This window comes from Festucalex cinctus, chromosome 17, assembly GCF_051991245.1.
Source record: "Festucalex cinctus isolate MCC-2025b chromosome 17, RoL_Fcin_1.0, whole genome shotgun sequence".
Lineage (NCBI taxonomy): Eukaryota > Metazoa > Chordata > Actinopteri > Syngnathiformes > Syngnathidae > Festucalex > Festucalex cinctus.
The window spans coordinates 13,503,442-13,523,146 of record NC_135427.1 but is presented as its reverse complement, the minus strand read 5'-3'; the positions used below and the strand labels follow the sequence as shown (position 1 = coordinate 13,523,146).

The 19,705-nt window shown below is 37.6% G+C and overlaps 1 protein-coding gene across 2 annotated transcripts in view; it reads left to right on the top strand.

The window, feature by feature from the left end:
* LOC144004652 (SH3 and multiple ankyrin repeat domains protein 1-like) overlaps window positions 1-19,705 on the top strand; it is a 49,216-nt gene that overhangs the window by 11,988 nt on the left and 17,523 nt on the right. For both annotated transcript variants that reach the window (XM_077502022.1, XM_077502023.1), the window contains 15 exons: window positions 4,323-4,905; window positions 9,582-9,785; window positions 10,383-10,454; window positions 10,526-10,634; window positions 10,727-10,878; window positions 10,962-11,129; window positions 12,172-12,213; window positions 12,753-12,869; window positions 12,961-13,038; window positions 13,960-14,026; window positions 14,114-14,289; window positions 15,455-15,585; window positions 17,067-17,206; window positions 17,351-17,464; window positions 18,287-18,365. In XM_077502022.1, coding sequence (XP_077358148.1) covers window positions 4,414-4,905; window positions 9,582-9,785; window positions 10,383-10,454; window positions 10,526-10,634; window positions 10,727-10,878; window positions 10,962-11,129; window positions 12,172-12,213; window positions 12,753-12,869; window positions 12,961-13,038; window positions 13,960-14,026; window positions 14,114-14,289; window positions 15,455-15,585; window positions 17,067-17,206; window positions 17,351-17,464; window positions 18,287-18,365 — 2,141 coding nt within the window. In that variant the 5' untranslated portion in view covers window positions 4,323-4,413. The remainder of the gene's footprint in view (window positions 1-4,322; window positions 4,906-9,581; window positions 9,786-10,382; window positions 10,455-10,525; window positions 10,635-10,726; window positions 10,879-10,961; window positions 11,130-12,171; window positions 12,214-12,752; window positions 12,870-12,960; window positions 13,039-13,959; window positions 14,027-14,113; window positions 14,290-15,454; window positions 15,586-17,066; window positions 17,207-17,350; window positions 17,465-18,286; window positions 18,366-19,705) is intronic.

The following is a 19,705-nucleotide window of genomic DNA, read 5'->3' as shown; positions in this document are numbered from 1 at the left end:
TCCGCATACATAAAAATCTCGCTGTGTGGAAGGCTTGATAGCAATTTAAATTATTTACTGTACTTTGATGTGCGTAATAATATTTTCATGGGCTCTGAATTGTTATGCAGGTGTCCTGTTATATAGACGTGCGTTTTTTTTTACAGGGTGACCCAAAAGTCACTGTGCACTTTTTTTTTTTCTCTCTCCCCGATTTGGTTTCAGGTATCATTTGGACAGATGGGAGGCCATCAGCATTTGACAGCTTTCGGCTTTGCAGTTTTGCAAGCATATCGTTCCCTTGCCCGTGGCTCACCAATTGACATTTTGAGCAGCACTGCAAAATTTCCGCTTGCTAAGAAGTTTTTCTTGTCCCCGACTGCGGTTCAGCACCTGTTTGACAAGCTTTGCGCACACCACCTAGTTCAATATATGAGTTTCTCAAAACGGGGGTCTGTTTTGACAAACCATGCAGCAGCAGGTTTGTTTACTACCGCAAGTGCTAAACTTCTAGAGCAGGCATCTGCGCAAAGCCAGGGACAGTCAAACTGGAGGGCTGCAAAACCTCTCTGGTTGAACGAATAAACCCACACATATGTCGAAATGGTGAAAAATCAAACCCAGGTGAGATTGTTGAGCATAAATGAGACATCCAAGGTGTATCCGGGAACACGACCGCTGACAACTTGGCGCTAAACTCTGAGACAGAAAAGTTCTTTGCTAGGCAGCAATTTTTCACTGTCAATGTCAATCGGCAAGCCATGAGCAAGGGAATGATGGCCTTAACATCACTGCGAAAAGCTGAAGCTCTCGAATGCTGATGGCATCACAAAGCGTAAAAGGAAATCTAGCATGATTTTTGGGCCACCCTTTTGTGCCATCTTTCTACATTTTCTCTTAACCTTTTTTTTTTTTTAATGCAATATCCATTTAGAAAAACAACAACAATTGTTTCTAATCCAACTCCTTATGACTATTTTTTCTTCTTAGTGTATCCTTAATACTCATTTTGTGGATACTCGAGTCAACACATTTCATAGAATAGGTTGCAAATTTGGCACCTCAGTGCTTTCCTTGGCACCTCGCACATATCGATGACATCACAACAATATTATTTGCATGGCACTGTTTGTAGGCCTGCGTCCCATTTGGAGTTGTGTCACCCCCATTTTGTTGCGCTCCATCTGTCCTATGGCACACTCCTCACTCGCTCAACTCAACTCAGTCTGTGCGTGTCGCCCTGCTCCGAATGGCAGCATTCAAGCATCTGTTGGCCGTGATTGCAAAAGCGCCTAAAGCCAGACAGGAAGACCCGTGCGCAACATATGGAGGCACCGGTTTGCCACTGTGAAATCCCTTCAAGGAAACACTTCCAAGAACTAAGAAAATGCCATGAAGAATTATCTTCTCTGGTTTGAAATATAAATAAATAATAAATATATATATTATATATATATTTTTATAGTGTATTCTTTACTATACAGAGGAATCCATTATTCGCAGAGGACCGGGACCAATCCCTGCCACAAATAACTAAAATCTATAAGTAATCGATACTTCTCCTATGAAGGTTTGTAACTGCCTACAGACGCCAGATTGCAGCAAAGTACTACTTTTTTTTTTTCTAGATGAAAATCCCAAACTTTTATTATTTTTATTAGTGGTGTCAGGCGTTTAAAATGTTTACAATTAATCAATTAATCACAAGTTCTATATCTGTTCTAAATGTACAATAAAATATTTTTCCCTAAATTTTCATACACAACATAAAAGTGGAAAAAATGTTAAACTAATAGAAATATGGCTGCATCTTTTAGTCATTGATACAGTAATTTCATAATTTCTAAAAAAGATGTACTGTAAAGAAAAGTGTAATATTGATTTGTGTTGGTAATTTTTCTGCCACTAGATGGCACAGTTGCATTTGTAAGACACTGGTGACAGCTCAGTGCATTTTCTTTTCACATTAAGAGCGATCTAATCTTTAACATGAAGTAACTTGTGAAATTCTGCACATTTTAAAAATTGTAAAATACAACTTGACCCCAGTCTCCACAAATATATGCATTATTATTAAAATTATTACTGCAAAATTTTGACGTGGACGTGTCTGCTGCGTTGCAACTGGAATTCCCCCAGTACTCATTAATCGCGTGTTTAAAAAAATAAATAAATAAATAAATAAAACACCAAAAATGTACATTAACTCAAACGTTAATTTTTATATTAGACATGGCTCTGTCACAAAAAGTTTTTCAACGAATAATGGAAGATAGCTTCCAAAAATAATTGGCAAATTTCAAACAAAGTGAGTTATAAATTCCTTATGTGTTATTCTTGTGATTCTTTGACAATACATTATTAACTGACTCATAACCTTCATATTGCAATAAAGCCAGAGTCTTTGAAACTTCGGCTACAGAGACTTTTATTGAAGTAAGACAACCACGAAGGGACTCTATCTGATCGAAAGTCGAGAGATCTTCGTCACTTCTTAAATAAACAAAGAGCACAAAAGTAATCCTTAGTTATTATATTGACCATGAGGTTGTAAGACCTTTTTGAAAGAAGATTTCAGAGTACGGAATTTGTTCAGGGAACCTTGCTTATTTGAAAACAGGACAATTAAAATGAGTAATGCAGTGAGGGTGGCCATTTCCTTCATTACCATCGAGCCGTTCGCACTGAGTAGTGCTTCAAACACGGTTTGGCTTCATTATCTCCACCAGCCATCAAGAACTTGACCTCACGTGAAGCGAAATTGCATATCTAACTCACTCTCGTCTGCAAAGATCATCCTGTGATGCGAGTTCACAGTTTTATGTATAGCATTAGCGAGCCTGCCTTTCATCAGCCCGCTGTTCCCTCAAGCTTGGCTAAATGGAATATGCGGACCACCAGTTCATTGACACATAAATTGTGTTGTTGCATTGCCTTGTTGATCTAACATGGCATGTGTCTTTAAGCAGCTTAGTAAAAAGAGTATTAGGGCCACACTGAAAAGAAATCAAGCCGTCATTTTACATCGCTATGCTCATGTGGGGACTTTCGCTTCCGTGTGGTCCGAATACTTGTTCATAAGCATACTGCGTGTTGCATAACGGTGTTTCCCAACCTTTGCAGATCCAAGACACCCAACAAAAAAATTAGGGATATTGGACTTTTTGGGCGATGCATTTAAGGCCGCAGCTACCGAGTACTTTAGTATTCAAAAACTCTTAATGAAAATTCGATCGCGAACTCAGATAAAATATTTTTGCTTGGATAAAGAGTAATTTAAAGTATAGAACAACAAAAAATAAGACAATTTTCACTTGATAATGAAAAAACAGTTTCATTAAAAAAAAAAAAAAAAATCAAAATTGACCTTTTTTTTTTTTTTTTTTTTTTAAATTTTACACTTCATTTTAGAAGTGGTTGTGCATTTATGAATTTGGAGCAGTTATACTCCAAATTCATAAATGCACTAATAATAAAAGACTGATTTTGCAACACCCACAGAATATTGTGTTCTATTGCTATAAAAACAAAAAAGTAAACTTTCTATCTGTTTCTGTTTTGCAGCAATTAGAATTAGAATATAGCTAAGTTTCATCATTATTCACAAATCTGCTTAAAACTGTGGGGAAAACGGCTTGTTTCAACATGGCCCTGGTAGATCTCTTATACTTTGCCGCCACCTGCTGGCCGTTTTCGTAATAACTACCATTGCTTCAACGGTTCTCTTCAGTTCAGAGGCTGCATCAATCCTTCTGTATGCTCTAGCATATAAAAAACAAAAACATATGTCTTTGGGACATTGGTAATATTTAAAATAGAACATATTTATATGTTTTTGAGAGCAAATGGGTTGACTTGCCGTATACAATTTGAAAAAAAAAATTACTTGATTTAAAAAAAAAAAAAAAAAGGAAACAAATTGGTTTTTCATTATTAAGTGAAAATTGTCTTGTTTTTTTTTGTGTACTTTAAATTACTCTTTATCTAAGCTAAAATATATTTTATCCGATTATTCGATAGAATTTTCAGTCGAGTATTTGAATACTAAAATACTCGATAGCTGGAGCCCTAATTATAACACCTTACAGATGAACCAAATTTGACTTTCTCTAAATTTTTTATTTTTTTTGTGCATAACGGCAAAATTCACAACAGTTTGATCTGCGACTGGATGTCTTGGTTTAATTTAAAACATGTTGTTGGCGTACAAGAAATTCTGTGTAGTAGATGCACATTGGTTGTGAAACACTTTCTCTTCCATATGTTGTCATTTTGCCAGGTTGACACCATCATTGACCTGCGATGACGAGAAACTGACTCACTTCTCTGCCTGTCCCCCACAGCATGTTTCAAAGGAATGACCCCAGCCATGTTTTATCTTCATGACAGCTATGTCACTCAGCCTTCTCCGCAGTGACCCCCGCGCCGCAAACCATGCTGGGAAATAACGAGCGCTTTTATCCCGGTCAGGATGACAAAGACGCTGAGGATGAGGAGGATGATGAGGAGCGGGATAGAGAAACCCGGAAAAGGGAATGCGGACGCGACGTCGAGAACGGAGGGTTAGACGCTCTGGTTGAGAAGGAGATGACGGGAGGAAGACCATCCTGGGAAGGCAAAGTCGGCGACGTGGCCAAACCGGCCGCCATTGTGGTCGGGAGGCAGAGAGCAGACCGGCCCGCCAGGTCGGACAACCCTGGGAACCGGGTGGTCACTTACATGTCCAATCACGCCACCCTACATCATCAAATAGCCAATAAGACGCAGCATCACGGCGTGGTGGCCAATCAGCATCAGGCAGGCTTGAATGCAGCGCACAAAAGAAGAGCTCTGATGGAGCGCAGCATGACCACCATAGCGCCGATGGAGAATACCTTCCTGACCATGATGGTGTTCCGCATCGGAATTCCTGACATCAAGCAAACAGTAAGTCCAAATCAATGGTAGGGCCAAAAAAAAGTACTTGGCTCTCCAAGTGTCACCATTGTGACTAAGTTTTAAATGCAGTAGTCTAAGGTTGAACATGAACACTAAATTCAAATTAAAAATAAAATAAATGTAATTAACTCATTCACTCGCAGCCATTTTCACTGAAACAACCCCCCTTTGCTCCTGGCTGTTTTACTGGATTTTAACTGATTTTACAAGGCCAACAGAATATTGTGTTCTATTGCTCTAAAAACATGGAACCAACCAAAAGAAAGATTAGAGTTTATTTAAAATTATGTTTCTATCTGTTTCCGTTTTGCAACAATTAGCATTAGAATATAGCTAAGTTTCATCATTATTCACAAATTTGCTTAGAATTGTGGGGAGCTTGTTTTCATGATGGCCCTAGTTGATCTCTTATACTCTGCTGGCACCTGCTGGCCATTTTTTGTAATTACTACCATTGCTTCAGCCGTTCTCAGCAGTTGAGAGGCTGCATCAAAACCTTATGTATGCTCTAGTATAAAAACAAAACAAAAAACGTATAAATACGTCTTTGGGACACTTAAAGTATTTTAAATAAAACGTATTTATACGGTTTTGGGACCAAATGAGTTAATGATTCAAATAAAAATGCTTAAAACAAAAATACATAAACATTTAGAAACAATTATTCAATTATTCAAGATTGACTCTTAAAGCTACATGTACTTAGGTAGTAGTACTTCTATCGCATTCCACTAGAGGGAGCCCACACTTTGAGAATCACTGCTTTCAAGCACCTGTGTCAAACATAAGGCGCGAGCGCCTTATCTGGTCCTCCGCATCTATTTTTAGGCTCCTGAAAGCTTGCAATTAAAAAAAAAAAATAATAATCCATGTTCCTATTACAAATTTATTGAGACAAATAATGCTACTTGGGAAAATGAAAGCAAGAAAGCAAATATTCATCATGTGACTGGCCATCTGGTAAATAAGAACCAAGACAATAGGAGAAGAAAAAACATGAGAAATTTCCCATATTAGTATTGTCTGTATAAGAAATATGTTTGTAATAATGTCAGTGATACTAAAAATCTATTTTAAAAAAAAGTCCCCACATAGTAAGGGACAAGAAATTTCTTACACGCTAGCTACATGCCTAGTCTGTAAACAAATACAGTGAAGGTCAGCTTCTGGCTAGTGAACGTCATGGTTAGCAACATGCTTTTAGGGGAATGTCAAACTCGTTAACTCATTTTGAAAGAGCATCAAGCAAACGGGAATATCAGTGCAGTGCAAACTTCCAGGAGCCAAAGCAATAACTAATTCCTTTCTTAATGTTTTTATCGTGAAATAATTTGCATTGTTCAAAAGAAACTATTTAAGGTAATGATTAAGGTACGTGTGATTTTTGTCAGACATTCCTAGCGATCAGTACACATTTATGTGGTTTTGCACTTTGTTTAAAGCACACCTCGTTTGATAGTGTTGTCATTCTGACGAGTGATGACTCCCAGAAGGAAGTGAGAGAAAATAATGAGCTTGACTTCAACCATCTGTGACAGCAGACATTCAAACATGTGCTCAAGGGTCAGTATGGCCTTTTTTTTTCTTTTCTTTTTTACAACCCAACCTGGCTCCAATTCACACTCAAAGCAGTTCTTGCTTGTGCGGAGGCGTCAGGTGAGAATTGACAAGCCCACACATCGCACGACTCGGTGAAAAACGGTGCCCCTGCGTACGTCCTCACCCCCCCCGCGATCTCCCTTACATGCAGGCTGTTCTACATGTCAGCTAATCTGCCCTCAATGTAGCAGTAATTGCTAATCATCTAATTGGATTTTAATGAGTTTGGGGAGAGATGGGATATGGATATGGAATACGCTGTACGGTACGCCTCTGACAAACCCGCCTCAACCTTTGGAACATTACTGAAGTGGTGGGAGAAAGATGTCGAACGCCGTGCAAACAACTTGGCTGGCTTGGGAATAGAAACTTCCATATTGCAATATATAGCGAAAGTGCTCACAGTATGTAATTGGGTAGACGATACATGTACTTGTGTAAAAAAAAAAAAAAAAGCTCAACGGCATAAAGCCTGAGAGCTAAGTCGTGCTGAATTCTGAAAATTGTTTTCAACCATTTTAATTTTCTTGATTTAATTTTTTCTTTATTTTTTTTTTTTAACAGGCCAGCTAGCAAGATTTGAAGTAAGCCTCACTTCCATTCTCAAACATGGCCATTCATAATGACAAGCGATTAAGTGCGTCATTGTGATAAATAGACAGAGAAGTCAGACCCAGCGTCGGCATAATTAGCAATGCTAAGTTAGCATTATGCTGCATTCGAGGATATGGTCGGAAGTCGGACTTTTCCGAGTTCAATTCAGGAAGTGTGTACGGGAACTTGAACTTGGAAATTCCACTTGCGACTACACCGGCGGACTACAATGTGACGTCACTCTGAATGGCAAAACACACAATTTACTCGAGTATAAAACTAGATAGCTTTCTTCATTCATAAATATTCACCATAACTTCACGTCGTAATGCAGTGTACGTGACAGTATTGCAGCTATCTCCCTGCATGATACAGTAACTGTATGGAATGCTTATGAAATAAGATTAAAACAATAAATGAAGCAAAATTGCAAAAAGGTAAGTTTTCTGGAGGTCAAAATATGTTTTGAGGACTAAAATAAAAAACAATTTGTCACTATCCGCCGTTTTGGTTGTTTACTTTTGCCTCGAACGCTTTCAGGTCGGAACTGGGAAAAACCAACTTGGATATTTCCGACTTCCGACCATCCTCGAATGCAGCATTAGCACTGTAAGCTAATGTTAGCCACATCTGTTATGTTGGTAGCATGACTTATTTGTAAACTATAAAATGTTATCAGTTTGAAGTTTTTTTGTTTTTTTGTTTCTACAATTACTTCAAAATCTAAAAGAGGCACTAAACTTTTCTGATGAAAAAATAAATAAAAATGCATCGCTTCTGACTCGTCACAGCTGCCTGTGTAGCTACATTGCTTGCTAGTATTATGCATGATTGTTGTCCAACAAGCAATGGGCACTTTTTGGGGGGGATTTTCCAGAGAGGGATATTGTGTCAGATTCAGCAAAGCTTCTGAAGCCCGAGGTCAATAGGTCAGCACTGTAAGTTCTTAAAAATCACATTAGAGGCACAAAATGGTGCCAGAGAGGGCTGATTTTTATTTTATTTTTTTCCCCTCCTAGTATTTCACTCATATACTACTGTCAAGTGACAAAGACAACTTTAACAAATATGACAAAAAGTGATTTAAAAAAAAAATGGTAATCGTCCCCTTTTAAGTACAATTACAAAGTATTTATACATTTCTTCTTTCTGCACTCCCATCATTCAGAGACTAACCTTACCATAGAGTAGACATTATAATGATCTGCTGTCAGTCTCCACTCAATCCTATCTCCAGTTGCATCATGTACACCACATGACAAACAAATAAGAGCTCACATCTATCCTATAATATAATCTTAATGCATCCATGTCCTGACTTGTAACCCCTTGGGGCATCAGAGATATTGCTCCGACCTTCTCTAATGAAGCGGTTGCCATGCCAATGGAATTGGTTGGATCTATCGGTAACGAAGAGTGCAACATATAGGTGGGGGGTGGATGCTCGTGTAGGTGAACTGAGTTGCTGAGTTGTGCAGTTTTTGCTCACTGCTCCTTCAAATGGACCAATAAGCATGGATAGATCTGGTTTTCCCCTCTACGACCCCGTTGTTCCAACCTGGTCATCCCCACTGTGTGACTCAAATGGTGTAAAGGATGTAATGGTGTGAGGAAAAGGGCCGCACGCAAATGACCATAAAATCAAAAAATGCACTCATGCGCATATTTCCAAGGTTTTTTTTTGTGTGGCCGATGAGTCTCAGGTGGATGTCACAGGCTCATGCGGTAATTTGTTCTTTCTGCACTGGATTGTTGCACAAATTCACCATGAGGGAAATATTTTTGCCCCACACTCATCGCCATTCTTATTTCTATGAGTTTACTGTAGCAGAGGATGAATTATTGAAAGTTGAGCAATTCGTATTCCATACAGACCTCATTTGGCTCTGCAGCGTATTGTCAGTGGATTATAATAAACTGCTGTTTGCCACAAATGCACCGTCACTGAATTAATGAATACGCAGCTAATGGGGAAAAAAAATTAAGAGACCACTATGAATGCCGTAAATGGGTTAACTAATAGCAACCAGGGTTGCGGCGTTTTAAGCAACGGTTAGAATAAAAAAAAAATATGACTAGTAATTTTTTCTTTTAATGTATAATATTTCCTTTTCAAGTTCAGTACATATTTACATACTGTTCAGTTATATTCCACTTTTAAGTGTGGTTCATATGTGTTTTGAATTTATCTTCCATTCCAGCAAATCTTTATTATTCATTTCAAAATAACTTTCTTACCATTATGTGTAAAAAAAAAAAAAAAAAAATGTAGTTATGCAATTGAAGTTAATGGTTAAAATAAAATGAAAGCTAAATTTCTATCAATAAGTACATTTTTAGCTCTCTCGAAAAAAAAAGTACATTTTTATTCGTTTTTATACTTGTTTTATTTGATGTTGCAGCAGAACAAACATAGGAAGTACTTTGACTGACTTGTGTGTTTTTTTTGTTTTGTTTTTTTTTTCTCCCAGAGGTGTGTCCAGTTTGACCAGGACTGCGCGGTGTGGAACGCAAAGCAGCAGATCATCTGCTCCCTCAACGAGACCTTGTGGGACGTCTACAACTACGGCCTCTTCCAGCCGGCGGGTGAAGGCCGGGATGCCAAATTCTTGGAGGAGGAGAGGACCTTGCTCGAATACTCGCAGTCCTTTGAGAAAGGGGTGCCTTACCTGGAGGTAGGAAACGCGTTCCTGTGCCAGGAATTGAGTGCGAACCTTGCTTGCTTCCAAACTTTTCCACATTTAAGCTGCAGACTCATCTGTGGTTTCCCAGGTGGATTTTCACTTTTGATTTAAAATCTAACAAAAAAAACTATATTAAAATATTACATGTAAGAAGTATAAAAAGCTAAAAACAACAAAAAAACAACAACTGAGCAATTAGTGTGAAAATAGTGAGATACATCGATCTCACAACGCCCTCTGCTGGTGAAACAAATACTGAAAACATTGGTGCCAATTTAGCACTTTTGTTGCCAAATTTAGCAACTCTTCAGGCGAGTGGAGGAAAACACACATCCATTTAAATAATCTAACATCTACAGTTCAGGAAAAGAAAACCGATGTGATTTTATTTTTATTTTTTTGTACTGTCTGCATAAGATCAATAGGAATAAAACAAACGTAATTATTTTAAATCAATCCGGTTGAGGAAACTGAGAGTTGGCTTGATCTTATCAGATATCTTTCTGCTACTTCAGTTTATTGAACACAGTGACATCACTGATAGTATATGTGCTTCACTGACTGTACACCTTATTTTCTGCTCCTCAGTTCAGATACAAAACCCGAGTATATAAGCAGACGAATATGGATGAAAAGGCTCTTTCTAAGCTCTGTACAAAGGTTAGTAAGTTAACGAGTTACTTGTGCAAAATGTATATTTCTACTCACAATTCCCCTTGACATCTTCTTAGGCCAGTTTAAAGAAGTTCATCGACTACGTTCAGACTGGAGCGGTGGAGAAAATGCTGAAAGTCCTCGATAAAGGTCTTGATCCGAATTTTCATGACCCGGAGAGCGGAGGTGAGTTTTCAAAATCGGCGGCTTTCTCATTGTTATGATGAAGATTCTCCACGCATTTTCATTTTCTCTACCCCGGGCTGCCTGTGAGCTAGAGACCCCCTTGACTGCGGCCGCGCAGTCTGGCTTGCCGGCGGAGGGCATCAGGGCTCTGGTTCAGGGCGGAGCTCATTTGGACTTTCGAAGCAGAGATGGCCTGACTGCCATGCACAAAGCAGTCAGGGTTCACAATCATGCTGGGCTGATGGTAAGAACTCTGCTCAGATGTCTTTCCACAAATGATGTGAAGCCGTGGCGACCAATCCTGTCATTGTTTCGCTCGCTTGCCAGGCCCTCTTGTCTTTGGGAAGCTCGCCAAACTACAAAGACCGCTGTGGCCTGACCCCGCTGTACCACACCGTCCTGACAGGGGGCGACACCTCCTGCTGTGAGACTCTGCTTTATTACCGGGCCAAGATGGGGACCAGAGATGAGAACGGTTGGGATGAGTCCCATCAGGTACTCTTGGACAGCTTCCTCAAGTACTCCAGGGGGGGAAGTTGTCGCTTGGTATTCAGGTCGTGTTCATTTTCATGTGGTTTCCTGTTATATTTTTTACATACTTGAGTAACTGTCTTTTCTGATGCTTGTGTAGAGACGTACTAACACTTGAATAGAAAAGTAAAGATGTTGAAATGTACCTATGTACAAGAGTAAAAAGTATTTAGTTTTTTTACTGTCAACTATACAGTATATAATATCCGATTTGATAACTTGGCACAAAAAAACTTTATTAACTTCCATTGTGCTTGTACTGAGAAGAAAAAAAAAAAGCTAGCTAGTTTATTACATCAAAACATGTTCCTATAGCTTTATGCAAACAGGAGCAACATATGTGAACTAGACTAAGTGCAATTTCTGAAACTCACGGTGATAGGTTATATGTATGGAAGTGGGTGTGGAAAGTGATACTTGGAAAAAGTTCAATGTCTGTCCCATTGAAAGTGAATTGGGAAAAGTTCATTTTACACGTTAAATTGTGCAAATACTGTAAGTAATGTGGAATCAGACGATATCTACCCCAGGAGGCGTCAATTTTTTAAGCTAGTTGAAACTTGAACATTGTAAATTAGATGTATTATGTGAGAGTTGTTACGCGGCAAAAAAAGTGTGGAGGATAAAAATTACAATAACATATTTGGGAACGCTTCAGCATTCCCACAATAACAATTATTCACAGGTGTACTGCAATATACTGCCTCCTAGTGGCCAATGTGGGAACATCATAAGTTGTTGTTCGATGATGTTTTTAGAAAGTTTTTCTTTTTCCGAGAGTTATTTATTTATTTTTTGTATAAAAAAATATATCCATTCATTTCAATGGGGAAATATAATCTGAGATACAAATGTTTTGAGCATTGTCACGTAAAAGACTATACTCACCACTTTGTACTCAGTTACCCCCGCCACCGCTGCCCACTCACCTTTACGCTGCCTCAACATTCTACGCTGCTGGCCTTCACGCACTCATCTTTCCATTCTCTCTCCTTCCTCTCAATAGCACAGGGATGAAGAGGAGTTTGGAATGGAAGAAATACACAAGGTACTTTTTTTCATAGCATCAGCTCATCACTCACAGGAGCCAGTCGAGGCTCACACTGTACATAATATGTGGACATGATAATGCTTGTTTGCTGTTGAAAAACATGACTCATCTCGTGCTAATTACAGCTAATGCGTAGAAATGATCTGTGTGTGTGTTACATTATGTCTCCGTGCCACTCTGATGAATGTGTGCTGCGAGCTCGTTGTCATGGTATTTTATTTTGGTTTGCTCTGCTTCGTGCTGTTTTTTTTCGTTTTTTTTCTCTCTCTCTCTTTACTTTGCACATGTCACGCAATTATTTTCGTCTTTGCAGGAAAAAATATGAGGAAACCTCTCCTCTCCGCCTGCTGAAAGCTCATTTCTGTCTAATTGACGTTTTGTTTGCGTCAATTCAATTAATCTGTAGAAAACATTGTAAAAACACGTCAGGCTCTTTTTTCTTTTCTTTTTGATATTGTGACCTGCTGTTTTTCCGATATAATGCCTAATTTAACATTTCTGCGTGTATATGCATCCCACTGTTTTGACTTTGAAAGGCTTGCCAGAACGGCTTTGCCCAACACTTGGAGCATCTGCTGTTTTACGGGGCCGACGACACCTCTCAGAATGCCTCAGGGAATACGCCGCTTCACATTTCTGCCCTGTACAACAAAGCAAGTAGAACTAATCCCCTCGTATTAAAATCGGCTGCCGATAGAGCGCGTTATTCATGCTGATGGTGATTAACCGCTGTCCTTCTACCAGGAAAGTTGTGTCCGGGTTCTTTTGTACAGGGGGGCAACTAGGGAGGCGAAGAACAAACATGGCCAGACACCTTTTCAGGTAAGCTGACAATTACGGTGGGACCTTAGGGAGGACCAAAACTGCCAAGATTTAATATAAATTAATGACGAAAAAATTGAGAAATAATAGATAGAGTTCAAAAATTAAATACAATAAAATATATATATATATAAATGGAAATAAAAACAACAAAAAATATTTCCATAAATAAATAAAGTAAAAATATAAAAATGAAAACCAAGATTTAAAAAATAAATATAAAAATAAATCCCGAAATAAACAAAAATAAATAAATATATAAATAGAATTAAATAGCAATAAATAAAACAATTTTATTTATTTATTTAGTCATTTCTTTATTTTTAATTTTGGCAGTTTTGGTCCTCCATAGGACCTCAACTTTCGAGGTGCCGCTGGATTTGTTATTTATTAATAAACAAAATATATAGTTCAAAAATTAAATACAAAAAATAAATGTAAATGGAAATAAAAACAAAAAATATTTCCATAAATAAAGTCAAAATATAAAAATTAAAACCAAGATTTTTACAAATAAATATAAAAATGAATGCCTATATAAATATAATTAAATAGTAATAAAGAAAACAATTGTATTTACTTATTTAGTCATTTATTTTTAATTTTGGCAGTTTTTGGTCCTCCATAGGAGCTCAACTTTTGATGTGCCACTGGATTTGTTATTTAATAAAAAATTAAATACAAAACATTAAATATCAATGGAAATAAAAACAAAAAATATTTCCATAAATAAATAGTCAAAATATAAAAATACATACATTTAGAAATAAATATAAATAAATAAAACATCTTCATTTATTTAGCCATTTATTTATTTTAAATTTTGGCAATTTTGGTCCTCCATCGGACCTCAACTTTCAAGGTGCCACTGGATTTGTTATTGAACTGTAATGAGGTGTCCACATCGTTGTCTGTTTACAGCTGGCTGTAATGTCTGGTCACTTTGAACTCGGGGAGCTCATCAAAAACCACAAAGATTCAGACATCGGTGAGTTTTCAACTTTTTTCTTCTTCCTCTTCTTCACCCTTGTCTCTTTGTTTCATTCTATCACATGCTTTCCCTCATCCGTTGTAGTTCCCTTTTTGGAGTCACCCAAATACGTGCCCAAGCGAAAAGAAAGCGCCCATACACTGCCTCTTCCCTCACTCCAGTCCCACCCCTTACTGCGAGCTAACAGCGACAACACCATGACACACTCCGATCCTGCCGTTATTCCCAACAAGGCCGCAACCACTCCCAACCCGGCCCAGGTATGTCAAGTTGTGCCTCTATGAGCAGCAGATCAACATTATAATTAATTTGAATAAGGAAAATTCATTTGATAGGAAAAAAAAATATTTGTAATTACCGATAGATGCCACAAGATGGCGGCAAACCACTTTGTTTCTATTAGATGTGGCTATGGCCTGACTAAATAAGGCTGCTACTCTGATGTTGCTCCATCAAGTTTCTAAGATGCCACTATTATTTTTATTAGGGGTGTCAGGAGATTAAAAAAAAAATGTCATTAATTGCATGACTTAAATAGTTAAGTCACGATTCATTGCAAATTTTCTATCTGTTTTAAATGTACAATAAAATATTTTTCATACTCTTGTTAACATCGAAGTGAAAAAAAAAGTTAAACTAATAGAAATACGGCTGGATCTTTTAGTCATTGATAGTCATTTCATAATAATTAAGAGTTGAAATTAAAAAGATGAACTGTTAAAAAAAAAAAAAAAAACAAGCAAAAAAAAAAACAAGCAAAAAAAACAAACAAGTGTGATATTGATTTGAGTTGAGGTCATTTTTCTGCCACTAGATGGCATAATTGCATTTGTAAGACGACGGTGACAGCTCAGTGCATTTTTCTTTTCATATTAAGTGCTAACATAATATTTAACATGAAGTAACTTGTGAAATTCAGCACATTTTTAAAAATTGTAAAATACAAAATTACAACTTAAACACAGTCTCCACAAATTGTTTCTTCTTCTTCTTCTTCTTCTTCTTCTTCTTCTTCTTCTTCTTCTTCTTCTTCTTCTTCTTCTTCTTCTTCTTCTTCTTCTTCTTCTTCTTCTTCTTCTTCTTCTTCTTCTTCTTCTTATTATTATTATTACATGTATTACTGCTAAAATTTGATATGGACATGTCTGCCAGTGGTATTTAAAGGTCCTTTAAATAAAAAAAAAAAAAAACTTAAAAAAATCAAATTAATACACTAATTTTGACACCCCTGATTTTTATATTCGACACATCTGTGGCCTGAGCACAAAATGCCGCAAATAACAGCTAGCTTTAGCTTCTCCATAAAAATCAGCAAAGAGGCAAATTTGCAGACATCTAATCTCCTGATTTACAATCTTTGTAAAAGCCCAAATCAAATCAACACGTAAGTCAAGCTTCCCCCTGGCCTGTACCGTGGATCCGCAGGGCCAGCGCAGGGCCTCCATTGGCTTGCGAAGCACGAGCAGCCCCAGAAATCGCACCCGCTCGCCGTCACGAGGACGAGGAGGCCAGAGTGACACCGAGGAGCGGCACCGGCAGCCACGAGGCAGGCAGGGGTAAGGGAGCCCGCGGAGACCGACGGCTTCTCCGGCTAATCAGGTCTTTTTGCTTCCATTTATAAACTGCGCTGAGCTTTAGTCGTCCCACTTACATTTTGCGACTAATTATAACCATCAGAATGTCACATTGTCGCATTCAAACTGAGCGGTTAGTGAACAAACGTTCTATTAAGTAATCGAAGTAGAGCGACTAGTTATGGCCTCGATGTTGTCTCAGTCTTTTCAAACACTACTTGGGTCCGCGGGTAATTAACTCATTCACCTTCGCTTCCGGCTGTTTTACTGGATTTTGACAGATTCTATTGTTGTAAAAACACCTACCAAAAGAAAGATTAGAGTCTCTTCTTTCATCAGGAAAAAAAAGTGTATTACTATCTGTTTCCGTTTTGCAGCAATTAGCATTAGAATATAGCTACGTTTCATCATTATTCACAAATCTGTTTTGAATTGTGGGGAAATCGGCTTGTTTTCAACATGGCCCTGGTTGGTTTCTTATACTCTGCTGCCACCCGCTGGCCGTTTTTTGTAATTACTACCATTGCTTCACCCGTTCTCTGCAGTTGAGAGGCTGCATCAAAGCCTTCTGTATGTTCTAGCATAAAAAACAAAACGTATAAATATGTCTTTGGGACACTTAAAACATTTAAAATAGAACATATTTATACATTTTTGGGAGCAAATTAGTTAAATTATTTCAGGAAATGTTCAACCTGTGCATCATTTTACAATGTCTTTTTTTTATCTAATAAAGTAAATTCATTAAGTAGAGTTCAGTTGTATTTAATTTTACTCTCAACTAGAGATGTCACAATTAATCGATAAGTAATCGATTATCAATTTAATAAACAACTATATTAATACTCGAGGAATAGTTTGGAGCCATTTTTTAAAAATTGTCCAAATCTTCTCATTCTAGCATAGTACAACAAAAATTGATGTTGAAAAAAATTGATTTTATTTATAACATTAATTTTATTATGAATAAATGAATATATTTAAATGATTATAATTATTTATTATTTTATTTTTGTTATATATGATATAATTATTATAAATTATTAATACCTTTAATTAATTTATTTATAAAATTGATTTTATTTATTGATGTTGAAAAAATTTATCAATTAATGTAGTACATCAGTCCCCCTTTTTTTGTAATTGCTATATGAATATGAAGTACGAAATAAACACCAACCCCTGGTTAATAAACAAAATAATCAAAAATAAAGTAACTAAGGGGAAAAAATGCTCTTGTAATACACTTTAATGCAAACTTAAAATGAATCCAATTAGTCGATTAATCAATTGAATAATCGGTAGATTAATCGATTTAAAAAATATTTGATATTGACAGCGCTACTCGCAACACATTCAAATAGCACAACACAATTGCAAACTCACTATGTCTTACATTTTTCAAATTTTCAACCTCGTCCAGTTTCACGCTCTTGCCAGCGTTTTTGTTCCTCTGTCCACAGGGTGCCCCCTGCAGGCGGCGCGGCAGGTCAAATGAAGAGAATGTACAGCGCAGTGCCAGGCCGAGTGTACGTCGCCACTCGGGCGCACTCTGCTAGCGGAGACAGACAGCTGTCACTTAACAAAGGGGACAAAGTTAAAGGTGAGATGAGCTCACATTTCGAAAGTCGGCGAGAGGAATTTTAGAGCCCAAACTGAAACAAACTCAGATATCTGACTATATAAGCCTTTTTAGTAAGATTTGTTCTATCATCACATACTGTATGTATACTTGTTCCCCTGGCAGTGTTAAGTGTCGGCGAGGGCGGATACTGGGAAGGAACGGTGAAGGGTCGCACTGGGTGGTTCCCCTCAGACTGTGTGGAGGAAGTGGCACCTGCCAACAAGGACAATCGATCAGGTAAGATGCACAAAATGAAAGAAGTTCGGCACAGCACATACAGTAGCTGCCTGGCAACTAAATATGATTGTCTTAGGAGGGCAAAAAAAAAATCTGATAATTTATCCGAAAGGCACAGGCACAGCAAAAGCACAGCGGGGGGGGGAGACTGCAAGTGACAGCTTTTTTAGCAACTGACAAAAGTACAAATTAGAAAGTAGGTCTACTAGCATCCATCCATCCATCCATCCATCCATCCATTTACTACCGCTTATCCGAGGTTGGGTCGCGGGGGCAGCAGCTTTAGGAGGGAAACCCAGCCTACTACCATGATTAGCATTAAAAAAAATAGAAGTAATTGATGCCCACGGTCCTGATTCATGTATATATATATTAGGGGTGTCACGCGATTAAAAAATTTAATCGTAATTAATCGCATGAAATCAGCAATTAACTCATGATTAATCGCAAATTTTATATCTGCCCTAAATGTACAATAAAATGTTTTTTTTTATAAGTTTTCATACTCTCGTTAACATAAAAAACAGTGTGTGGTTGTGTGTGTGTGCGTGTGTGTGTGTGTGTGTGGTGGGTGGGGGATTAAAAATATGGCTGCATCTTTAAACTTAGATTCTATAGGTTGCTAATATAGGTTACATGCTCCCTCTGGGTGGAATAATCCTTGAAGTCGCTGTAATGATGGCCACACGTGACAGTAACTTCATCTACAATGCCTGCACATTCCAAAAGCCACACAGAGTGTGAACCTATCCGATGCATGAAAAGACGCAAACTGACGGATTAAAATGTGTCCAACGTGTTGCGCACATGTGTGCCTTGCAGAGACGCGGAGCGGGAAGGCCAAGAGGAAGCTTTTCCGGAACGTGACGGTCGGCGCCTACGACGGCACTGATGGTCCCAGGTAAGATTCGGAGTTACTTCTCATCTTGTAATGACAAGATTTGAAGTAGTGCTGTCACAATCGAATAGCTTTAGAATCGATTTATCTGTTGATTATTCAATTGATTAATCGACTGATCCGATTCATTTTAATTTTGCTTTAAATCTTTTTTTTTTTTTTTTTCCTGATTACTGTTTATTAACCAGTGATTGGTGTTTTTTTTTTTGTACTTTGTTATACTATGCTACCAGTTCGGTCATCGTTTTCCAAAGTCAAAACGGATATTTGCAAATGTCTTATTTGGAGAAGATAATCAGTCTTGTTTCATGAAGGACTACAGCAGGGGTGTCCAAACCTTTTCATTTGAGGCCCCCAAATGGCCCTCGGGCTGTAGTTTGGACACCACTGGACTACAGAAATCAGTGAACAATTACTGTACGTATGCTCAAATCAGAGGATTTGGACAACTTTAAATAAAAAAAAAAATGTCTCCAAACAATTACTTGATTACTAAAATAGTCATTCAATTTGATAATGAATTAATTGGTGATTAATCAATTAATTTAAACAGCTCTCATTTGAAGCATTGTTCCTCTTTTGCCATGGGAAATATTATTGTAATAATTATTTGTACCTTAAATATTCATAGCCAGTTAAAAAGGAACTTAAACAACTCAGTTGAATTAGGCCACAATTCACGGCCACATGTATGACCCCTTTTGATGACCTCGCTAGGGCTGCACAATATTGGAAAATCATGCAATATGCGATATAGTTGCTGAATATAGCGATACTGATATTATTGCAATATTTAACATATGCCTAAAGAAAAGGCATTTTTATTATCTAATAACAAAATTATGATTATTTTTTTTTATGCAGCAAAATAAGCAAACTCAATATATTTTTAGTTAATTAATTGTAATTACCACTCGATAATGTTCAACTATTGGATGGCGGTACACATTTTAGTTATCGACTGACTGACTGGTCAAATTAAAATAAAAGCATAAAATTTCATATGAAACTTATTGCATGTCTTTGCGATATGCATATTGCATGTTCCAATATCGCGATATCGATATTTTTTAAAAATCGTGCAGCCCTAGACGTCGCTTACATGGCCACCCATGCACGACTACTACATTACATACAGTAACTCACTAGTATATTCTTATACATGATGTTGTTATGCTGTGGTGCCTTGAAATGCAAGTTTTTTTAACGGTTGGCGTCGATGCCTGCGCCATGTAACGATCTTGAAGCGATTGTCCGTGTGTGGATTGTGTGGAACATGGTGTCCGCGGATGTGGGAAGCGAGTGATCTTGTCAGCTCGCTGGTATTAGCAGCGAGGAAGGAA